The following is a 22387-nucleotide window of genomic DNA, read 5'->3' on the forward strand; positions in this document are numbered from 1 at the left end:
GAGAGACCACCCTTCAGGCCCCTGCCTCTGGGTGAGCCCAGCTTGGTGTCCCCCTACAAACATCGGGAGGATGGGGGGGCACCATGGGCGGCCATCAAGCCAGAGCCCCGTCTGCCCCGAATCTCCCCGCCCCACCCCCCACCTATGGGGAGTAAGAGGAAGCCACCCAAGCGCAAATCTGACAGCTGTGTCCTTCTGTGAGGTGGGCATTGTGAGTTGACGGTGTCTGTGTGAAATTGGCATGGGGGGCGTGAAATTGACATGGATGGGGACAGCACAATGGGCTGGGTCAGGCTGGATAGGAGGGGGGTTGTAGGACAAGCACCCACATGTGTTAGAAACGCTTCTCTCCTGCTAGGGGAGAGGGAGCTGGATTCTGCCCCGGCTCCCGCATCGCCAGGGAAGGGGAGATGGTGAGGAGAAGGGGGTGCAGGGGTCGATGTGGGGTTGGGTGGAGTCTTCATGATGGTCAGCGGGCCAGTTTGAATGTAGGTGGATGACCCATATCCTTGCACCCCAGTGTGGGGCTGGATTGGCCTCAGTGCCCCCTAGAGGTGGAAGGCAGCTGCTTTCCAAGTGAGGCAGCCAGTTCCCTCCCAGTAGCACTGGTCTGAGTGAGAGGTGGATTCACTAGCCTAGAGTACATAGAAACATTTACTCCTTCCCTTAAAGCTGGGGTCTTTCTGGGATTCAGCCATCTGGGATGGATCCAGAACCCACCCTCTTTTAGTGTAGGGGCTGGGGCAGATCTAGAACCCACCCCAGCATGGTGGGAAATCTGGAACCCTCTCCAACAGTTGGGACAATCTGTTGAATCTAGAACTCACTTGGTTTGGGAAAGGGGGGTCTAGAACCTGTTCCACTTGGTGAGGAAGGGCTGGGAATCTAGAACCAGTTAGATTCTGGTGTGGGGCTTCTGGAACACACTCCGTTTGGTCAGGACATGTTGGGATCTGGAACCTGTCCCTCTTTGAATCTAGAACCCCCTCCATTATGTGGAGGCCTGAGGAATGTAGCACTGATTCTGGTGGAGAATCTAGAACATGTTCCATTTTGTTGTGGGCTGGGGAATCTAGAACCCCCTCCATTCCCTGGGGATCTAGCCCCCACCCCATTTCGGCAGGGGCATGCACACACCCAGTGTTATGGGGAGCTGGCGGGAGAGGGTCTGTGGCCGCTCTGGAGCCATATCATTGCCCTGAGCAAAGGAAAAATGTTATTTAAATATTTATATTCCCACCCCTTTGGGGGAATCTTGTCTTGTTTTTTATTTAATGAATCTCCAGCTGTTCTCTCAATAAAATTTGCTTCCTGAATGATCTCCTTTCTGCAACATTTTTCTCATCAGGGAGGGGAAAATCCATGATCTGGTAGGGAAATCACCTCTTAAAGGTGCTAGAGCAGAGTGACCCTTGGCTTGCAGAACCTAGAACCCAGCAAGGCTATGTCATCACTGCAGGCTCCTTCACATAACCCGTTGGGGCAGCGTGTGCTGCAGGGAGGTGACCAGGTTGGCTCAGTGCTGAGTTCCCTCGAGCAACTTCTCCAACTAAGGGAGACTCCGGCTGCTTCAGAGACAGTTGAGTGCCAAATGATGTTAGGAGTGGGATCCTCCTCCATCAGGCTCGTTCTCAGCCTGGCTCTAAGTTGATGTCTACACAGCAAATCAGCTGCAAGACTCACAGCCTGGGTTTGTTTTCGTTTGCTGGTGCATCAATTTTTTTCTCTCATCAGGGAGGGGGGCAGGGAATGCATGACATGATGGAAAACCCCTGCTCTTTAGATTAGGGGGATTGAGACATGTGGTTTGCAACCTCCGATCTGCAGACCCCTGGTGGTTCCCAGACTATGCCTAAGATTTCCCAAGGGGTCCACTTCTCTATTTGACATCTTCTTGGGGGTCTGCAAATAAAAAAAGGTCAAAACCCCCTGCCCTGGAACCCAGCAGGGCAGAGTCACTTGGCCTAAACTAAAATGTTCTGCTTATTTTTCTGCTCTACCAGGGAACTAATCTGGGTCGTTGTCCCAGATCTAATCAGAAATTAGTGTGAGGTGCAGCGGGGGAAGGTTTCGTATTAGATCTGTTTGTTGGGATGGTCCAGTCCATGGGATGTTCAGATTTTTGGACCTATCAAGGACTCTGTCCGACCGCTCTTTAATACCCAGGAGCCTGGATAGTCTGTTGTGCATATGGCCTGAATGCTGTTCTCCATCTTTAATGCATGGGGGAAAAACCCAACCACATTGGCACTATGGGATCATCCGAGCTGGTACAGGCACCATCGTAGCTGGGCTGGGTGCAGCTGTGGCAGTGGGAGTTTATGGAGGGGATGGTATGATGGGATAGCCTGATTTTGGCAATTAATTTGGCAATTGATCTTTGATTATCAGCAGGTAAGTAGGCCCAGTGGTCTGGGATGGGATGTTAGATGGGTTGGGATCTGAGTTACTACAGAGAATTCTTTCCTGGGTGCTGGCGGGTGAGTCTTCCCCACATGCTCAGGGTTTAGCTGATTGCCTTGGGGTTGGGAATAGGATGATTGGCAGAGGCCCTGGAGGTTTTTCGCCTTCCTCTGCAGCATGGGGCACGGGTCACTTGCTAGAGGATTCTCTGCAGCTTGAGGTCTTCAAACCACAATTTGAAGACTTCAATAGCTCAGACACAGGTTAGGGGTTTTGTTACAGGAGTGGATGGGTGAGATTCTGTGGCCTGCATCGTGCAGGAGGTCAGACTAGATGATCATAATGGTCCCTTCTCACCTTAAAGTCTATGAGTTGGAGAGGGGGGAAAATACGCCCGATAGGAAGGCGTAACTGTCTGTCCTGGCTTTCAGTGGCTGCCGGACTCCTGGTGGTCCCTGGCTCCTTTGGAACGGGCTGGCTGAACGTAAACTGAGGCAGGGTGGGAGTGGACTCGAGGGAAAATAAAAATGTGCCGGCTGGTGAGCATCTCCGGCTGCTCGGCTTCACAAAGGGAAGGCGAGCGGGTGACTTGAGCCAGGGCTGTAAGTGCCTACGTGGGGCCCGGCCGTTTCACAAGATTTAGCAGACAAAGGTCCAACAAGGTGGAGGCTGAAGCCAGACCAATCTTCCATGAACGGCTCAAATTCTTTTTCTTGAACCCAGTTATTCTACTGGCTTCACGCCATCCGCTGGCAGTGAGTTCCACAGGTTAATGAGGAGCAAAAGGGGGGGGTGCCGTAAAAGAGGGAGGGGCCTCTGGTGCCAGATCTATAACCCCACCCCCACACCACCCCTTCTCCCCAAGGCCCCACCCCTTCCCCGAGGCCCTGCCCCGGGGCCCCCCCTTCCCCCCAAGACCCCACCCCCCATTCGTTCCTCTCTGCCCCCTCCCCTTGTTGCTCACCCTTAAAAAATGGGAGGCCCATGGCCCCCTGTCGCCCCCTGTTCTGGCACCCCGAGGTTGACTGGGAGGTGGATGAAAAGTCCCTTCCTTAGGTTCCTTGTAAACCTGCTGCCTGTTCATTTCATCGGCTGGCCCCCGGGTGCTGTGCGATGTGAGGGGTAAATACTTCCCTGGTCCCTTTCTCCACCCCCGTCACGATCATTTTTAACAGGGAGGGGCATGAAGTGGTGGATCAGTTTAGGGTGGATTCTCTGTGGCCGGCCATTTTCACATCAAGACAGGCTGGTCTGGCGAAAAGATCGGCTCTGCTTCAACCAGGAATGAATTCGGGGCGGCTGTGAGGCTGGGCAGGGAACCTCGCCGCCGCCTGCTGCAAATCTGGGCTGGGCTCGGTCAGGTCCAGGGAACCGCCACGACCGCCAGGAATTTAGGATTTTCTCCTCAGTCAGGTCCATCTTTGGGGACAGGGAACCTAGATCCCGGCCCTGGGCCTCCCTCCGTTTCCCCAGCCAGCTCCAAACTGAAGCCCCCTCCAGCCATGGCCTCCCTGGGCTCCTCCTCCAGCCTTTGTCTAGTTTCACTTGGCCCCAGCCCCCTCCTGGCTCAGGTTACATGCTCAGGTATCATCCCTCAAGTGAAGTCACCCCCTGATATCCCCAGACAGTCCCAGTAAAACTCCCACCCAACGTTCCCAGCTCAGTCCGTCCCACTCCCGGCTCCGTTGCCGCAGGGCACCGCGCTGCCGCCGGCTGGAAATCTGAGCTGGGTCAGCTCCGGGAAAACACCACAACCGCCAGGAATTTAGGATTTTCTCCTTTTTGTTTGAAACAGGACGATGCCCCCTCCCCAAATAAATAAATGAAATCAGCATTTCTGACTTTGGACCAGCTCGTTCCTTGTGTCGGGTAGTTCCACAGGCGGGGGGGGGGGGGTGTATGTGTGTGTGTGTGAGAGAGAGACTTTTCTGTGCCCACTTTTCAATTTGACGCCTTCTCCAGTCTGTGTGTTCCATTCTAGGCATCCGATGAAGTGGGCTGTAGCCCACAAAAGCTCATGCTGAAATAAATGTGTTAGTCTCTAAGGTGCCACAAGTCCTCCTGTTCTTTCCTATTGTGTTGTCCTTGTCACTGTGGCTCAAAGAGGAGCTGCTGCTATGCCGTGGGAGGTAGTATGGCCTAGTGGTTAGAGCGCTCTGTGTGTGTGTGTCTGTGTCTGTGTCTGTGTCTGTGTCTGTGTCTGTGTGTGTTCCTGGTTTGGGCCTGCTGGGGGACTCTGGGCAAGTTGCTTGCCCAGTCCCTCTCCTGTGCCTCAGTTTCCCCATCTGGAAAAATGTGGGCTGGGAAATTCGCTATGGAAAAGTGCAGGATCAAAGCTTTGGGGTCCCATTCAGCAGCTCATGAATAGTCTCCCCCCCCCAAAAAAAACTTGGTTCACACCGAGTCAAGGGTGCCTTGCGGATACGGTTCCCTAAACTGCACCCCTGGGGCATAGAGAGTTAAAATCCAGGCCACCCCCTCCACTTGCTCTGCTCCCTTCCAGCAATGCCCCAAACAGGCCCAGGACCCACATGGCCTCAGCTGGGGCCATAGCTCTGCCCGCTCCCCCAGCAGACTTGGCCTGTTCTGTGACCCCGCCCCGCTCTGCCTGCTGCCCCCCCCCCCCCCCCCCCCCCCGGCTTTCCAAGTTGTGCCGGCCCGTCTCTGAGCCCAGATTGTACGACTGGCCTGGATCCCCCTGGGACAAGGCGTCCTTTAAGGCCTTAACTCTGCCCGCACTTCCCAGGTCCTTTACCCTGGCACTGCAGCCTGCTGGGACATCCCCCAGCTCCCTATGCCTGTCATCTCCCCTCTGGGAGCACAGGGCCCCCTGGCACCCCCATATGTCCCCTCAGTCGTCCCCCCGCAGATCCCCCACAAAGGACCCCTGCCGAGGAGACTGACACTGTTCTCTTTGTGCCCCCATGCACTCTCTCAGGGGAGCTGGTCACACACTCCCTGACCTCCAAATACCTGATAACCCCTAAAGTGTCCCCACTGAGGGCCCCCCCAACAGGAGGCCTGTAAACCTCCCCTCAGTGACCCCCCCAAAATGCCCCCTCACATCTTAACTGACCCCAAGTGTCTCCCTCCTCCCCCCTCCCCTCCGCCCAAGGCCTAGAAAATGGGGCGGGCCTGGAACTCCCAGAAGGCACAAGGGCTTGGCCCTGAGCACCAGCCAATGGCACGGCCTGCTCCTCAGGTCCCGCCTTCAGTGACCAGAGGGTGTCTCCTGATTGGCTCCCTTGGGTCCCGCCCCAGAGGGGATTAAGGTATAAAGGGGACCCCTAGGCCCAGGGCTTCTGGTTTTAGTATCTGTCCTGGTAGCTCATTTGTTTGGGTCTGTCAAACGGACGCCAGGACTCCGGGGTTCTTTCCTGGCTCTGGGAGGGGAGGGGGGGTCTCGTGGGTTAGAGCAGGGAAGGGGCTGGGAGCCAGGACTCCTGGGTTCTTTCTTGGCTTGGGGAGGGGGGTCTAGTGGGTTAGAGCAGGGAGGGGCTGGGAGCCAGGACTCCTGGGTTCTTTCCTGGCTCTGGGAGGGGAGGGGGGGTCTAGTGGGTTAGAGCAGGGGAGGGGCTGGGAGCCAGGACTCCTGGGTTCTGTCTCTGGCTCACTAGCTCTCCCCTCACAGGTGGGCTGCACCCAGGGCTGCCTGAGGTCCCAGCTGGGCACCATGGAGCCCTGGCTTGAGGTGGTGGTGGTGGCTGCCGGTTCCCCGGGGCTGGGCTCGGACAGGGAGGGGTGCTCCCCGGCTAGGAAGAGACCTCGCCGCTCCCCACCTCGGACAGAGACCCCCTGGGTGTGGGAGCCCCCGCCGCCAGCTGTTTGGGTGGGCGGGCCCCCCTTTGCCCTGGTTGGGGGGGAGGGTGGTGTGGGAGCAGGGTCTGTATGGGTGGGGGGTGATGGGGCAAGGTGGAGTGGGGGTGGGGGTGAGGAGGGTTTAGGGTAGCATTGGGGGGTTGCGATGGAGAGGGCTGGGGGCAAAGAGGCAGAGTTGGAGGGTTTTTGTAGGCCTGGGGGGAGCGTTAATTGGGGGAGCTATGGGGCCTGGTGCATCTGTGGCTTTGATGTCTGTTTCTGTCCCAGGTGTGACAGACCCTCTGCCCGTCCATCTGTCTGTCCTGGGGTGGCTGTGCTGCCCCCCTCCCCCCCAGGGCCTGTACTCTGTCTTCCTCGTGGGGTTGGGGTCCTTGGGGGATGCATGGGCAGGATCCCAGCCCTCTATCCCCTGCCCCCGGGCTCTTCCCATCTCCCCCAGTTGGTTTTGTGCCCCAATGGGGGTTTTATTCTCTCCCCACTTCAGGTCGGGATCCCCCCACATGGGGTACCCCCAGCTGGCCATGCTCCATTTCCCCTGGCCACTGGGCCACCGACCACTGGGACCCAGCTCACGAGTGGCCCAAGGAACCGGCTGGGCCAAGAAGTGAGTAGGTGGGGGGAGAAGCAGGACTCCTGGGTTCTCTCCCCAGCTCTGGGAGGGGAGTGGGGTCTAGTGGTGAGAGCAGGGGGCTGGGAGCCAGGACTCCTGGGTTCTATCCCCAGCTCTGGGAGGGGAGTGGGGTAGAGCGGGTGGCTGGGGGCCAGGACTCCTGGGTTCTATTCCTGGTGCTGGGAGGGAAGTGACTTTGGTTTTCGTTCTGAGGAGCGCTGAGATTTGGCAGGCTTGGTGGGCCAGCTCAGCCAGGTGCTGGGTGGGTTCACACCGGGTATATCTCAGCCTTGATCTCTCCCTGGGGTCAAGTGTCTCTGATCCACTCCATGGCCCTGTTGCTGTTTTATCTCTGCTCCGTATCAGTGAGTTTTATTTTGCTGTCGATTCTCTCCCCCCCCCCCCCCATTGTAGAGTTGGCAGTTGAATCCGCACCAGCCTCAGGGGTCCCCCCCAGGCCAGCCCCACACAGCAGCCAGTCACAGCCAGCCGCACGCTCGGATCCAGGGTCCTCTGCCCCCTGCCCTGGAACAGGCAACCTGGCCCGCCAGCGGCGGAAGAAGCCTGCTCTGTCGGAGAGCTGGAAATCCATGGGAAACAGAGGTGGTTCAAGCGGAGAGATGGGAGCCAGGACTCCTGGGTTCTATTCCTGGTGCTGGGAGGGGAGAGGGGTCTACTGGTTAGAGCAGGGGGCGCTGGGAGCCAGGACTCCTGGGTTCTATCCCCAGCTCTGGGAGGGGCGGGGGGTAGAGTGGGTGGCTGGCGGCCAGGACTACTGGGTTCTATCCCTGGCTCTGGGGTCTAGTGGCTAGAGCAGGGGGGCAGGAGAGTGGGAGCCAGGACTCCTGGGTTCTATTCCTGTCTCTGGGAGGGGAGTGATGTCTAGTGGTTAGAGCGGGACTCTAGGTTCTAGGGTTTGAGCTGGCTGCACTCTCCAGGGGGCTCCTAACCCCAAGCTCTGTGCTCTCTCTGTCTGTCCATCCCAGGCCTTGCAGCCATCATCCCCCTGGTGCAGGGCATCCTGTCGGCCTTCGCTTCGGGCCTGAGGCTGGCAAAGCTGCTGGAGCTCATGAGGAACCAGCATGGGGTCGACGTGGGGACGCTGTGCCAGGCTGCGAGTGCCGCGGACGTCCTGGGGCTGCTGGCCCAGGTGCCTGGGCTGCGGGTGTGCACCCCTGAGAGAGGCCCCCAGTGCCTTATCCAGCTTGAGAGAGGTAGGTGTGTGAATTTCTCCCTCCGGGCAGATCTGCAGCCCGCCCTGCCTCCCCTAAACATGCCAGAGATCCCCATATTACCGCCCCTCTTGCCGGGACGTGTTCCCCTGGCCAGGAACTGCCGGCCTTGTAGCCGGTGCAGCGTTCTCGTGGCCCAGCAGAGGGCGCTCTGCCTCTGCGCATGGGCAGGTGCGTCTCTTGTACAGCATGCGCAGAGCTGCCTGCCTGAGTCTGCCCACCGCCTGAGCTCGCTGTTGTGTGACGGGGGAGCTGCTCCGAGTTTAACCAATGCTGAGCTGTGTACACTCGGTGGCTCCTCCTCCCTCTTGGAGCGATGGGCTCAGGCTCCCGGCAAACTCAGGCAGGCGTCGGCTGCGCCGGTTTCCTGGTTTTGAGCAGTTTGTCACAGCCCAAACAGTGAGACGTTTCATTTCTCATTTCGAGGAGTCCTGAGATTCTGCACAGTGAGGCGGCGTTTGCCAGGCAGGCAGGGGCAGTGGGTGGGTGCACACCGGCTGTATCTCAGCCTTGATCTCCTCCCCCGGGGGTCTCGGACAGACCCACCCTGCGGCCCTATGGCTGCTTTTTCTCTGGTCAGTGTCAGGGATATTTTTTTTTTGGCTGTAGGTTGTTACTTTTCTCCCCTTTCTAGCGTCGGCAGATGAATCCGCACCAGCCCCAGGGGGCCCCCTCAGTCCAGCCCCATGCAGCAGCCAGTCACAGCCAGCCCCGCGCTCGGATCTCGGGTCCTCTGCCTCCTTCTGCCCCGAAAGGGGGGACCTGGCGCGCCAGCGGCCGAAGAAGCCCGCTCGGTCGAAGAGACGGAAATCCATGGGAGACAGAGGTGGTTAAAGTGCAGAGTTGGGAGCCAGGACTCCTGGGTACAATCCCTGGCAACAGGAGGGGAGTGGGGTCCAGTGGTTAGAGCGGGGGGATGGGAGCCAGGACTCTTGGGTTCTCTCCCTGACTCTGGGAGGGGAGTGGGGTCTAGTGGTTAGAACAGGACTCCTAGGTTCTAGGGGTTGAGCTGGCTCTAATCTCCAGGGTCCCATGTGCCTCTCTGCTTCTGATCCCTCATTGTCTCTCCACAGGTGTGGCTGTCACCCTCGCCCCCTTTCTGGGGCATGTCCTGCGCCCCTTCCCCATGGGCCTGGGGCTCCCCAAGCTGCTGGAGGCCGTGCGGCGGGACCAGGACCTGGACCTGGTGGCGCTGAGCCGGGAAGCAGGGTACGAAGACGTGCTGCGGCTGCTGGGGCAGGTGCCCGGGATCTGCCTACACAAGTCGTCGAGAGGCAGCGCATACACCGTGCGCCTCCACGCAGGTGGGCTGGTGGGGGAGATGTTTGCCCCTCTCCCTTCTACACTGAGTCTGTGGCCCTCTGGATCCACCCACCCGCTGTCGCCCCCCCCCCCCGGCTCAGGCTCTCAGCAAACTCAGGCAGGCGTCAGCTGCGCCTGTTTCATGTTTTTGAGCAGTTTGTTGCAGCCTGAATGGTGAGACGCTTCATTTTTTTGTTTCGAGGAGTGCTGAGATGCTGCACGCCGAGGAGGACGTCTGGCGGGCTGGTGAGGGCAGTGGGTGGGGGTGCGTTGGCTGTATCTCGCCTTGATCTTCCCTGGGGCTGTCTGACCCACCCCGCGGCCCCGCTGCTGCTTTATCTCTGGTCAGTATTAGTGATTTCTTTTTTGGCTGTAAAGTCTGTTACTTTTCTCCCCTTTCTAGCGTTGGCAGATGAATCCGCACTAGCCCCCGGGGGCCCCCCCAGTCCAGCCCCATGCAACAGCCAGTCACAGCCAGCCCCGCACTCGGATCCTGGGTCCTCTGCCTCCTGCCACCCCGGAACGGGGGATCTGGTGCGCCAGCGGCCGAAGAAGCCTGCTCGGTCAAAGAGACGGAAATCCATGGGAGACAGAGGTGGTTAAAGTGCAGAGTTGGGAGCCAGGACTCCAGGGTTCTAGTCCTGGCTCTGCGAGGGGAGTGAGGTCTAGTGGTGAGAGCAGAGGGGGCTGGGAACCAGGATTCCTGGGTTCTCTCCCCAGCTCTGGGAGGGAAGTGAGGTCTAGTGGTTAGAGCAGGGGGCTGAGAGCCAGGACTCCTGGGTTCTAGCCCTGGCACCAGGAGGGGAGTGGGGTCTAGTGGTGAGAGCAGGGGGGCTGGGGGCCAGGACTCCTGGGTTCTAGCCCTGGCACCGGGAGGGGAGTGGGGTCTAGCGCTGAGAGCAGGACTCCTAGGTTTAGGGTTTGAGCTGGCTCCAATCTCCAGGGTCCCATGTGCCCCTCTGCTTCTGATCTCATGGTGTGTCTGTCCACAGGTGTGGCTGCCACCCTTGCCCCCTTTCTGTGGAATATCCTGTGCCCCTTCCCTCTGGGCCTGGGGCTGCCCAAGCTGCTGGAGGCCGTGCGGCGGGACCAGGACCTGGACCTGGTGGCACTGAGCCGGGAAGCAGGGTACGAAGACGTGCTGCGGCTGCTGGGGCAGGTGCCCGGGATCTGGCTACACAAGTCGTCGAGAGGCAGCACGTACACCGTGCGCCTCCACGCAGGTGGGCTGGTGGGGGAGATGTTTGCCCCTCTCCCTTCTACACAGAGTCTGTGACCCTCTGGATCCACCCACCTGCTGTCGGCCCCCCCGGCTCAGGCTCCCAGCAAACTCAGGCAGGCGTCGGCTGCAGCTGTCTCGTGTTTCCCAGGAGTTGGTGGCGGCATGTGTTACGCAGGAGGTCAGACCGGATGATCACCATGATCCCATCGGCCCTGGGGCCCTCATTCCTCCTTCCCTGGAGGTGGGGCGTGAAGCTGGCTGGGTTTTCATCAAAGGGGATTTTGATCCCCCTGCTCTCCGAAAACAAAAACATTTAGGAAAACGCATGTGTCTGACTCGGCTGAAATTTCATCCAGGAGGAAGGAAAAACTTGGTGCTTTGAGAACAGAATCTTGATTTCCTCCCTCCCCCCTAAAAAAAATTCATTGTTTTCTATCAGCTTTTTCTTACGAGAGGTCAAACAAGGAACTCAGCGGCTGCCGTTTTTGCTCCAAACATTTTTGACCTGAAAGGAAACTCTCAAAAGACGAGGGCCTGGTCCCTCAAAACACGTGGTTATGATAAAAATCCAGAGGCAGGAGCCTCAAGTTTTTACCCCCTCTTTTTTCGGAAAAGAAAAAGAAAAAACCCTTTTGTGTAATTAAAATAATGTGAAAAATGTTTCAGACCAGGTGCAACTTCAGACTCATGCCATTTCCTGTAATATGGAAAACCCCCTCCTCTGGCTCGAGTTGTGTGTTCAAGGGGGCAGGGGCAGGCGCGGGGGGGGGGGTGTCCAGGGCTTATGAAAGTGGAGACAGTTGTACCAGGGCTTTGGGCTTCCTACAACTTGCCTGTACTTGACATGAAATGTGGGGGGGGGCGCTCAGCAAACATGGCCCCACACTTCTCTCAAGGAGCCCTAAGCCTGCCCCCACCTGCCCTGAAATAGGGGCGCGCATGCTGCCAGCAGCAGCAGTAGTAGGTTGTTACCCTGTGGAAAGTAGGCATTAGCGCTGGTGCTTCTAAGGTGGCAAGAGCCCAGAAGCACTTAGTGGGTGGAGGGAGGGGTGGGGAGGCTGTTGGAGGGGCCTGTGGTCCTATTTTTGAGGTCCCCTGAGCCCACCTCCCCATTTTTCTTCTCTGCAGCCCTGTAGACCCTAAGTCCTGCAGACCTTCCTGTGGGGGGAGTGCTGCCCCCAAGCTGGGAGTTCGGGAGGGAGCTGAGAGGCTGGGCGGAGCAAGTCTGACCCAGAGGTGAGGGTCCCTGAGCTCCCACCCTGTCTCTGTCCTAGGTGGGCCAGAGCCACTTGGTGTGGGGGGAGGGGCCTAGGGGGTACCACTGTAGGGGGGTCTCCTCCCACCTACCACTGGGAGCCCTGCAGTTTGTCTGATGAGGGAATGTGAGGGGCTCTTTCCTTTCTGCCCCACAGGAGGCCCAGAGCAGTGGGGCTGGGAGTGAAGGCCCCACCCTGCCTCAAGCTCCCTCAGACCCCAGCAAGGGCCAGTCACGTTCCTCTTCTCCCCACCCCCCTTTCTCCCAAGACCCAGAGGTGCTTGGTTAATTGATGGTGGAGATGCAACAAGGGTCTCATGACTCCAGGAGCTGGGGCTTTAGCCCCTGATGGGGCCCCTGCTCCAGGGTCCCAAGCCAGCAGGTGGAGGGTAAACGCCGCAAGGAAACAAAACTCCCCCTTTCAACTGGAAAAGACAATTTGTTCTGGTGTTTTGTACATAATTATCATCCCTCATCAGCGTGCAACCTGGCAACAGAACCCGGGTTCCCAGACCCCCCGTTCCCTGAGCAGGGGGGTAGAACCCAGGAGTCCTGCCTCCCACCCCATCCTGCTCTAACCCCTAGACCCCATTAAAACCCTGTTCTCGTCCCAGTTGCTTGGGCTCCGGCTCCTTCAGAGCGCTGCTCCCCAGCCCTCTGGTGTGGCACTGGAATCCCAGTATAGCCACCGGTGCCGCTTGGAAATGTCCCAGGGGCGTCCCCAGCTCCCTCTCCCAAAGCCAGTCCCATTGTCCCACCTCCTCCCAGTAATGCTCTAGCACCCCCCGTAGCTGCCAGGTCCCAGCCCGGTTCACCCCTGAGGCGTGGGAGGAAATCTGCGCTCCCAGGTCATGCCAGTTTAATCTGCCACCCCCCAGCTTCCCCCCCCCCCCAAGCTCCATCAGTGCCGGGGAGGGGGGACATGCCTGGTGCCTGCCAGCCCTGTGCCCTGAGCTGCCCAAAATCATCCTCCACCTCCCGGTTTCGTGTCCCAGCGTAAGCCGTACTCGCTTGCTCCCAGGGCTGCAAAGCACCGAGCCCTGGAGCCCTCCAGGCCCACCAGTTCCTCCCAGTAACACCAGTACCATGGCTCCCAGGGCCGGGTTAATTCCAGTGACTTCCCAACCTCAGCTTTTCAACCCCAGTTAAACCCTGGGCCGAAAACATTCCAGTTTAGCCCAGATGCCGGCGCTGGTTCCTCCAGCACCACCAGGATAACTCCCTCCTGCTCGCACGCCGGCTCCGGTTCCTCCAGCACCACCAGGATAATAACTCCCTCCTGCTCGCACGCCGGCTCCGGTTCCTCCAGCACCACCAGGATAACTCCCTCCTGCTCGCACGCCGGCTCCGGTTCCTCCAGCACCACCAGGATAACTCCCTCCTGCTCGCACGCCGGCTCCGGTGTAACCTGCCCCAGTTGGGGGCAGCCTGGGGAGATGGGGGGTGTCTTATTTCCCCCCCTCGGCCGGCCGCTACTGGTAGGTGCCCATTCAATAGCGACGGTCCCTGCTGTAGCCGTGGGGGGCCCCCCAGACACGGGGCAGGGCCGTGGGCCCGTGGTAGAGCTGCCCCTGCAGCCGGCCCAAGGCCCGGTAGCCCTGCGGCGGGGGCATGTAGGCGGGCGACAGGAAGATGGGGGGCTGGCGGGGCTCCTCGCTGGCGGGGGGTGCGCCCCTCCGCCTCATCAGCGCCCGGGCTGGCGTGTCCTGCAGGCCCCACTTGTGCTTGCCCTGGGGGGGGGGGGGGAGGCTGAGAGTTAGTGCCATCTGGGAGCACCCCTGCCTGTCTCCCCCCCCCAGTGCTCTCTGCCCCACAGCCCAGCATCCTCTGCCCCCCATCATCCCACCCCAGAGTCTCTCTCACCCCCAAACCTCTCCCTCAGGGCTCTCCTGCCCGTGTCCCAGAAGCTCCACCTACCCCCAAATCCCTCCAACCCATCTCCCAGCCCAGCCCCCACCTCTCACCCCATCTTCCCACCCAATGGGTCCCTGCTCCCCTGTATGTCCCCATCCCTGAATTCCCCTAGATCTTCCTGGGGGTCCCTGCCACAACCCCCCCAACCCGCTCCAGCATTTCTTCACCCCGCCCCAGGGTCCCCCAGCACAGAGGGTTCGGGGGGGGCGGATCCTGCAGTGCCATCCCCCATCTGCCCCCACTCCAGCCCCCATGGCAGCAAAGGAGAAAGGGGGGGATGGCAAAGAGCCAGGGAACGAGGGAGGGAAGGAGGAAAGGGAGAGACAGGAGGGGAGGGGAGGAGACACTGGAGCAGGGGAGATGCAGCTGGGAATTCAGGGGGTGTCAGGGCCTGGGGGAGCGGCGCTGCTCCCTCTCTGCCCCACGGCTGGCCCAAGGAAGGCAAAGGCCCTGTGGGGCAGAGCCGGGAGCAGCGCCTGGGTCAATATTGACCCAGGGTGGAGGAGATGTTGCACTAAGGCAGGGCCCAGGGTGCAGCCGGGAGCGGAGATACGGGGGCGGTGGGGGGGGACACATCACCCCAACCCCAGCCCTGCCTGGGATGAATGGGGGGGGCAATCTCTGGCTCTGGGCCCCCAGGTCTGCCCCCCACCCTGGGATACACAGGGGCCCTGATCCCCAGGCCCCACCTTGGGATACACAGGGGCCCCAACCCTGTCCCCACCCTGGGATACACAGTCCCTCCAAATCCCAAACCTGCCCCCTGGGATACACAGGGGCCCCCACATGCTAAGCCCTTCCCCCAGCATGCACAGGAGACTCCCATGTCCTAAAGCCCTGCCTCCCCCAGGATACACAGGGCCCCCTAATCCCCAGCCCTGTCCCCCAAGGATATAGTGAACCCCCCAAATCCCCAGCCCTGTCCCCCAGGGATATACAGTGAACCCCCCCAAATCCCCAGTCCTTTGCCCCAGGATACACAGGGCCCTCTAATCCCCAGCCCTGCTCCCCAGGATACACAGTGAACCCCCCCCCCAAATCTCCAGTCCTGCGACCCAGGATACAGAGGCTCCAGTCCCCAGCCCTGCCCCCTGGGATACCCGGGGGCCCCCACAGCCAAAGCCCTGCCCCCAGGATGCACAGGTGACTCCCAGATCCTCAAGCCCCAGGATACACAGGGCCCCCTAATCCCCAGTCCTGTCCCCCAAGGATATAGTGAACCCCCCAAATCCCCAGCCCTGTCCCCCAGGGATATACAGTGAACCCCCCCAACTCCCCAGTCCTTTGCCCCAGGATACACCGGGCCCTCTAATCCCCAGCCCTGCTCCCCAGGATACACAGTGAACCCCCCCAAATCTCCAGTCCTGCGACCCAGGATACAGAGGCTCCAGTCCCCAGCCCTGCCCCCTGGGATCACAGGGGACCCCACATCCTAAGCCTTCCCCCACAGAATACACAGGAGACTCCCATATCCTAAAGCCCTGCCCCCCCACCCCCAGGATACACAGAGCCCCCTAATCCCCAGCCCTGACCCCCAGAGATATAGAGTGAACCCCAAATCCCCAGCCCTGCCCCAGGACACACAGTGAAGCCCCAAATCCCCAGCCCTGCCCCAGGACACACAGTGAACCCCCAAATGCCCCTAGGATTTGCAGCCCTCCTGGCCCGGCCCCGCCCGCTCACCTTCGCCTCGTCCCCCGACTCGGGGCCGTCGCTGGAGCCGGAGAGCTGGGAGAGGCGGCTCAGGTCCCACAGGGACTTGCTGGGTCTCTGCCCCGCGGCGCCCGCCAGCCGGCCCGGCCGGCCGCCCGGTCCACGTCGCTCAGGGCGCTGTGGCCTCGGGGCCCAGGCGCCGGGCAGGGCGGGCAACTCGTCGCCCACCGTGGCCCGCACGACCCGCACCAGCTCCCACTCCCGGCCCGGCTCTTGGCCACGGGCTGGGGGCCACGGAGCGGCGCCGGCCACCCGGTGGGCGCCCTTGACAGCTGCAGCCCGGCCAGCTCGCTGCGGTAGGGGCGGGCTGGCCGTTGGGGCGGCCGTCGCGGGCGGGGCCGGGGCTGGGCAGGGGGCCGGCGGCGCCAGCGGCGGGAGGCGGCGTGAGGGTCCGAACTCGCGGTCGAAGGCCCCGGCGATCTCGCCCGTCAGCAGCGTCACCAGCTGGCGGCTCAGGCGGGCATCGCTCCACGTGAAGCTGCGGGAGGGGTGGGGATAGTGGGGTGCAGGCGCGAGGGAGGGGAAGGCGGTGTGCCAGGGCAGGGAGGGGCGTGGGGTGCAGCAGGGAGGGTGGGGTGGGGTGAATGGGAGATAGCGGAGTGGGGCGGTGCAAGTGAGGACAGCGGGTGCATGGGGTGGGGAGGGGATAGTGGGGTGCAGGAGGGTGGGACAGGGGCCAGAGGATAGCAGGGTGGGGCGGGGCGAGTGGAGGATAGCAGGGTGCAAGGGGTATGGAATGGGCAAGCGGGGTGCACGGGGTGGAGGGGCAAGTAGGGGATAGCAGGGTGGGGCGCGATGAGTGGGGTGCAGGGGTGGGGAGGGCCAGAGGATAGCAGGGTGGGGCGCGGTGGGTGGGGTGGAGGGGGGTGGGGGAGGGGGCATCGGATAGCTGGGTGGGGCGCGGTGAGTGGGGTGCAGGGGTGGGAGGGGCCATAGGATAGCGGGGTGGGGCGCGGTGAGTGGGGTGCAGGGAGGTGGGGAGGGGCCAGAGGATAGCAGGGTGGGGGCGCGGTGAGTGGGGTGCAGGGGTGGAGGAGGGGCAAGTGGGGTGCAGGGAGACAGGGAGAAAACAAGAAAAATTAAACGTTCTGAACCAACAACATTGGAAACGTCCGTAAGGACAATTAAACGCTGGGAAATGGGGGGACCCCAACCCCTCCCCCCCCCCGGGGCAAACGGCCCCTTCCCCGCAGGAGAGCATCCGCTCGGGGGGGAGTGAACAGCGACATTGCACCCGCCGCACCCGCTACACCCACTGCCCGGTGCTCAGGGGCGACCACCTCTGGGACGGGCACGGGGCTGGGTCTCCCGGGACCCCCTGCCCAGCGCTGCCACACGGCCCCTCGGGGGTGGGACGCAGCAACCGCTCACCTCGTCCCCACGCACTGAGGCTGGAGGCAGGGGGCACTTAGGGAAGCAGACGGCCACAGACCCACCCGGGACTGGGCCCGGATCCCGGGGTTCGTGGGCACCGATCCTGGGGCCGATTCCCGTTGTGCCGATGCAAAGACGGGTCCCGCTCCCAAAGAGCCAACGCGGCATGGATGAGACATGGGGTGGGGGTGGAAGTCTATCTCCGGACGCCTGGGTTCCCGTCCCAGTTTGCCATCCCCCCGCTCCCCTTCTCAGCCCCCATGACTCTGCATGCACCCCCGGACGCCAGGGTCCTATTCCCACTGTCCAATCCCTCCTGCGTGACTCTACATTCACGCCCGGACGCCTGGGTCCTATTCCCAGTTTCCAATCCCTCCTGCATGACTCTACATTCACTCCCGGATGCCTGGGTTCCATTCCCACTGTCCAATCCCTCCTGCATGACTCTACATTCACTCCCGGATGCCTGGGTTCCATTCCCACGTTGTCATCCCCTCCACTCCTATTCCCATCCCCCATGACTCTGTGTGCACCCCCGGACGCCTGGGTCCTATTCCCAGTTTCCAATCCCTCCTGCGTGACTATACATTCACGCCCGGACGCCTGGGTCCTATTCCCAGTTCTCACTTCCTGCTGTCCTGTCCCCCACCCCCACCCCGTTTAATCCACCCCAACCCTGCTGACTCCTCACCCAGAGCCCCATGGCACCCAGCTCCCCCAAAACCGGCAGGACCAGGGACCCCAGGACCCCCAGCTCGGCGCAGAGACAACCACACCAGCCATCACCCTGTGCCAGGGCTTTATTCCGCCAACGCCTCTTCGCGCAACCCCCCCCCAGTCTCTCACAGCGCCCGCAGCAGCACGGCCGTGCCCAGCGCCAGCTGCAGACCCAGGCCGGGCCCTCGCGGGCGGACGCCGGCCCCGTTACACAGGCTGCCCTTGCAGCACACGGTGACCAGGCTGTAGGTCACCCCCATGTGGGTGACGGGGTGCTCCTTGCCGCAGCGGATGGCCCGGGTGCAGCCCTTGGTCTGGATGAGGGAGACGCCCAGGGCGGCCCCGTGCCCCACGAAGCAATCCTCATCCTGGGCGCAGCTCATGCGGGTGCTGGGGCAGTGGCGGGAGGATGTCACCTCGCAGAAGAAGCACTCCTTGGGGCTGGCGCCGGGCAGCGCCAGCAGGAGAGAGAGCGCCAGCAGGGGCAGCATGGTGATCGCACAGACGGAGAGGGCAGAACCAGGGTCCGGATCCAAGCCGCTCTGGGGACGTCAGAACCAGGTCCCAGCCCTCCTGCTCCAGCGACTTCAGAACCGGAGTCTGGATCCGGGCTGCTCCAGGGATGTTACAACCAGGTCCTGGCCCTCCTGCTCCAGTGACTTCAGAACCGGAATCTGGATCCAGGCCGCTCTGGGGACGTCAGAACCAGGCTCTGGATCTGGATCTCCTGGATCCAGCAACCTCAGAACGAGGGTCTGGATCTGGGCTGCTCCAGTGACTTCAGAATCAGAGTCTGGATCCAGGCTGCTCCAGTGACTTCAGAACCAGGGTCTGGATCTGCGCCGCTCCAGTGACTTCAGAACCAGAGTCTGGATCCAGGCTGCTCCAGCGACATCAGAACCGGGGTCTGGATCTAGATCTCCTGGATCCAGCAACTTCACAACCAGGGTCTGGATCTGCGCCGCTCCGGGGATGTCAGAACCAGGGTCTGGATCCAGATCTCCTGGATCCAGCAATGTCAGAACCAGGGAACGAGCTGGATCCCAATTGCTCGGATCCAGTCACTCCAGAACCAGGTGGGAGCCGCCAGGACTCGAGTTCAGAACCAGGGTCTGGCTGGCGGATCCGGACTCCCAGCCCCTCCGAACGTGTCTGTCGCTAACCGGGTCGCTCTGGGCTACCGGCCGTGGGCGCTGCAGAGAGCTCAGTGCTGCCTCGAGCCCCCGAGCCCACAATGAGGAGCCCAGCAGCGATGACCTCACAATAAGGCAGCAAGATTCTCATTGGCCCATTCCAGCCAGAGCCTGGTGATCTCACAGTGATGTCATCACCATGCAGTGATGTCACAGTGAGCGATGTCACCATGAGGGCTGGAGCCCAGAGAGAGGAGTGATGGAGTCAGCAGCTAGAGAGTCTAGTGGTTAGAGCAGAGGGGGCTGGGAGCCAGGACTCCTGGGTTCTCTCCCCAGCTCTGGAAGGGGAGTGGGGTCTAGTGGTTAGAGCAGAGGGGGCTGGGAGCCAGGACTCCTGGGTTCTCTCCCCATCTCAGCCCCTAACACTGTCACAAACACATTGCGGGATCTAGGGGTCTGGTCCCTTCCCCACGCTTTTCTGCAGGATTCCCCTACTGCAGCGTGGGGGTGCTGACCCCTCACCATGGGGAGCTCTCCCTTCTGCAAAGCACAAAGGGGTGGCATATTGCCCCCAACACACCCACACTGCCCCACCACTTGGCACCCGCCTTATGATCCGCGCATCCCAACGCTGCTTAAACCGAGGGCTTCTCTCGCCACTCGTGAACTGAGTTCAGTACGTTCTCAGCCTCGCTGCCCAGCCGGCCGGGTCCGTCCCCCTCACACAACTCCCCCACCCAATTGCAGAGACCAAGGCCCGGCGCTGAGATGCGGCCCCTCTGGGTTATACGGGGACCCCTCAGCTGGCATGGAGAAGGCCCCTCTGGGCTGGGAGAAGATGGGAGACGCTAAAGGAACCCCCCCCCCCGGTGCTGCAGGGAGCGGGGGGCCCAGCCGGGGGTGCTCTCCCCTCCCATTCATCCCCGATGCCCCCCCTCACCTGTAGCTCCCCGTTATCACCGTGTCCCCGTCGATCAGCAGGAATTTCTCCTTCAGGGTCCCAGTGACCTGCTTGCGCTGTCGGCTCCAGAAGGTGCAGCCCGCAATGACCCGGACCCGCAGGTTCTGGTGGGGGCAGGGGAGGAGGCACAAAATCAGGAGGTGGGAGATCCCCACCCCCAGGGCAGATAACCAAAGCCAGAGGGGATTGGGGTCCCTGAGCGTAGCCAGACGCCCCCCCCCCCCCAGATCTCTGTATCCCAGCCACGGAGCACGTCCCCCGCCCGCGCTTTTGCCCCTTTGCAGTCCCTTCCCAGCAGGGGGCGCCCTCCCCTGGCAGTCGGGGCTTCTCCCGTTGCCCCAGGGCAGCACTAGGGGGCGCTGGCTGCAGGGGGGCCAGGCCTCACCTCCATGTAGCGCACGTTGAGGCAGGCGCCCTCTGCCATGCTGAGGAAGGCGGCCAGGTGCTGCTCCCCCAGGATCAGGTAGACGGGGACCCCGCGCTGCATGCCGGCCTCGTGCAGGTCCAGCAGGATGTCGGGGTCCGTGAAGACGTCCATCACGATGGCAACCACCTGGGAAACACCCCGCAAAGAGCTGCACATCTCCCTCTAGGGGGCGCCGGCTCCCATCCGGCCCCAGGGCAGAGACCGGCCGGCTTCTGGGGGGCAGGGGGGAGGCTGAGCAGGGTAGGTTGGGCTCCCAGCAGCCGGTATCATTCCTCTGCGACTCCCGACAACAGGCCTAACCCCACTCCCCTCCCAGAGCTGGGGAGAGAACCCAGGAGTCCTGGCTCCCAGCCCCCCCCCCTCTAACCCACTAGACCCCACTCCCCTCCCAGAGCTGGGGAGAGAACCCAGGAGTCCTGGCTCCCAGCCCCCCTGCTCTAACCACTAGACCCCACTCCCTTCCCAGAGCTGGGGAGAGAACCCAGGAGTCCTGGCTCCCAGTCTCCCTGCTCTAACCACTAGACCCCACTCCCTTCCCAGAGCTGGGGAGAGAACCCAGGAGTCCTGGCCACCAGCCCCTGCTGCTCTAAACACTAGACCCCACTCCCCTCCCAGAACTGGGGAGAGAACCCAGGAGTCCTGGCCACCAGCCCCCGCTGCTCTAACCACTAGACCCCACTCCCCTCCCAGAGCGGAGGATGGAACCCAGGCGTCCTGGCTCCCCGTTACCTTGGCAGCCTCCTGAATTTTCCTGCGCACCAGCTCCTTGACCTTGGGGGCCCCGTCCCCCGGCGGGTGCGTGTAGACCTCCGCACGGGTGATGCCCTTCCAGTTCCCGTCCAGGGGCCAGCCCAGCTCCAGCTCGGGGATGGGCTCATCCGAGCACCCGGGCCAGTAGCTGAGGCTGAGCTCGTCGGCGTCCCCGTCGCACTCCCCCGCCGGCTCTGGGACGTCCCGGGCTGCCTCGGCCAGGTGCCGGAGCTCGTCGTCGGACAGGAAGGGGCGCAGCCTGTCCTGCGCCAGGCGCTGCACGTAGGCCGACTGCCCTCCGGCCAGCAGCGCCTCCACAGCCAGCCGCTGCCCCTCCGAGTAGAAGAATTCGGGGCTGGATTCAGTCACTGGGGTCCCCGCGGGGGCGTCCTCCAGGCAGTCCAGCTGGGAGGCCGCCATGGGCCCCGTGGCGAGTGGGGATGGGGTTGGGGGCACCCCTCCCCCCCACACACACAATCAGAGCTACAGACACAATAGATACACACACACAGACACCTCCCCAAAACACCCTGCTCTCTGCCAACCTCCCTGGTCAGATGGTCAGTCCTCTGTCTCTGCGCGAGGCGCTGCCCAGACACAGAATCACTGAGATCAGGGCCCCATCGGGCCGGGCGCTGCCCAGACACAGAGCTCACAGTCGTCAGTCCTTCCCATCCCCTGTCCAAAGCATGGCACCTAATCCCCGTTTGGTTTGCCGCAAGCCCCCACGCGCAGCACCCTGCACCTCTGACAGTGCGGTCCTAGGAGGTAGCGACATCTGTAGGGAAACACCCCCACACCAGGGGGTGTCTCTGTCCTGGGGCACCTCACAGCTGGACCCTGCCCCCGTCTGGCCTGGGGGGGCAGACGTCAGGCTGGGCTAGGAGTCCTGGGTTCAAGGTCCTGCTGCACTATGGCCCCGGTCTCTGTGCCTCAGTTTCCCCAGATACCACAGTGAGGAGGATCTAAAACAGATGGGTGCCTCTGTCGTGCTGGCAGCTGGCACGGACCTCTCCTGGGCCAATTGGCGCTTGCGAGTGCCCCCGGGACCCAGCCCTCGGCAATCGGGTTCCTGCCCTGGGGGGCTCCGCCGGTCGAAGGCCCTAGAGGGAGGGAGACAAGGCCTCAGGGCAAGATCCCAGCTTTGGGGAAGAGAGACACACCCCACCGCCCTGCTCACGGCCAGGCGCGGCAGCGGAAGGCACGATAAGATTAGGCTCAAGGGGTGTGTTTTGGGTTCCCCACCTCCATTTCTGTGAGTTATGGGGCTCAGGGCTGGACAGGGCATGAGATGCAATGGTTAGAGCGGGGGGCTGGGAGCCAGGACGCCTGGGTTCTATCCCTGGCTCTGGGAGGGCAGTGGGGTCCAGTGGTTCGAGCCGGGGGGCTGGGGTTCTATCATAGACCATAGACTCTCCCCTTCCCGCCCCCCACGCTCCCAACAAGGAACAAGCTAATCACCAGGGCATCATTTCCTGCAAACAAACAGAACCGGCCCCGCCAGGGTTTAATCTCATAAAATCGAGGAACGGGGAAAAGCAGCAAGAAAGAGCCA

The 22387-nt window shown here is 61.8% G+C and overlaps 3 protein-coding genes across 3 annotated transcripts; 1 reads left to right on the top strand and 2 right to left on the bottom strand.

Annotated features, from left to right (window-relative positions):
* The first annotated feature begins 6647 nt into the window (after positions 1-6647).
* Positions 6648-11724, top strand: LOC120394408. Its single transcript, XM_039518645.1, has 8 exons — positions 6648-6826; positions 7247-7435; positions 7819-8046; positions 8699-8890; positions 9138-9368; positions 9770-9961; positions 10359-10589; positions 11717-11724. The coding sequence occupies exons 2-8, from the start codon at positions 7423-7425 to the stop codon at positions 11722-11724; spliced, it is 1095 nt and encodes a 364-aa protein (XP_039374579.1). The 5' UTR covers positions 6648-6826; positions 7247-7422.
* Positions 11725-12433: 709 nt separating this feature from the next.
* Positions 12434-21366, bottom strand: LOC120394409 (protein FAM83E-like). The gene is made up of 5 exons (XM_039518646.1): positions 20812-21366; positions 20041-20208; positions 19635-19759; positions 15441-15948; positions 12434-13567 (listed from the first exon to the last, which is right to left on the bottom strand). Exons 1-5 carry the CDS (start codon positions 21250-21252, stop codon positions 13334-13336), a joined length of 1476 nt encoding a protein of 491 aa, XP_039374580.1. The 5' UTR covers positions 21253-21366; the 3' UTR covers positions 12434-13333.
* On the bottom strand, positions 17627-18255 carry LOC120394413 (sperm acrosome membrane-associated protein 4-like). The gene has a single exon (XM_039518652.1). The coding sequence runs from the start codon at positions 18050-18052 to the stop codon at positions 17687-17689; it is 366 nt and encodes a 121-aa protein (XP_039374586.1). The 5' UTR covers positions 18053-18255; the 3' UTR covers positions 17627-17686.
* Positions 21367-22387: the final 1021 nt, after the last annotated feature.

Source organism: Mauremys reevesii, unplaced genomic scaffold (genome assembly GCF_016161935.1).
Source record: "Mauremys reevesii isolate NIE-2019 unplaced genomic scaffold, ASM1616193v1 Contig56, whole genome shotgun sequence".
Classification (NCBI taxonomy): Eukaryota; Metazoa; Chordata; order Testudines; family Geoemydidae; genus Mauremys; species Mauremys reevesii.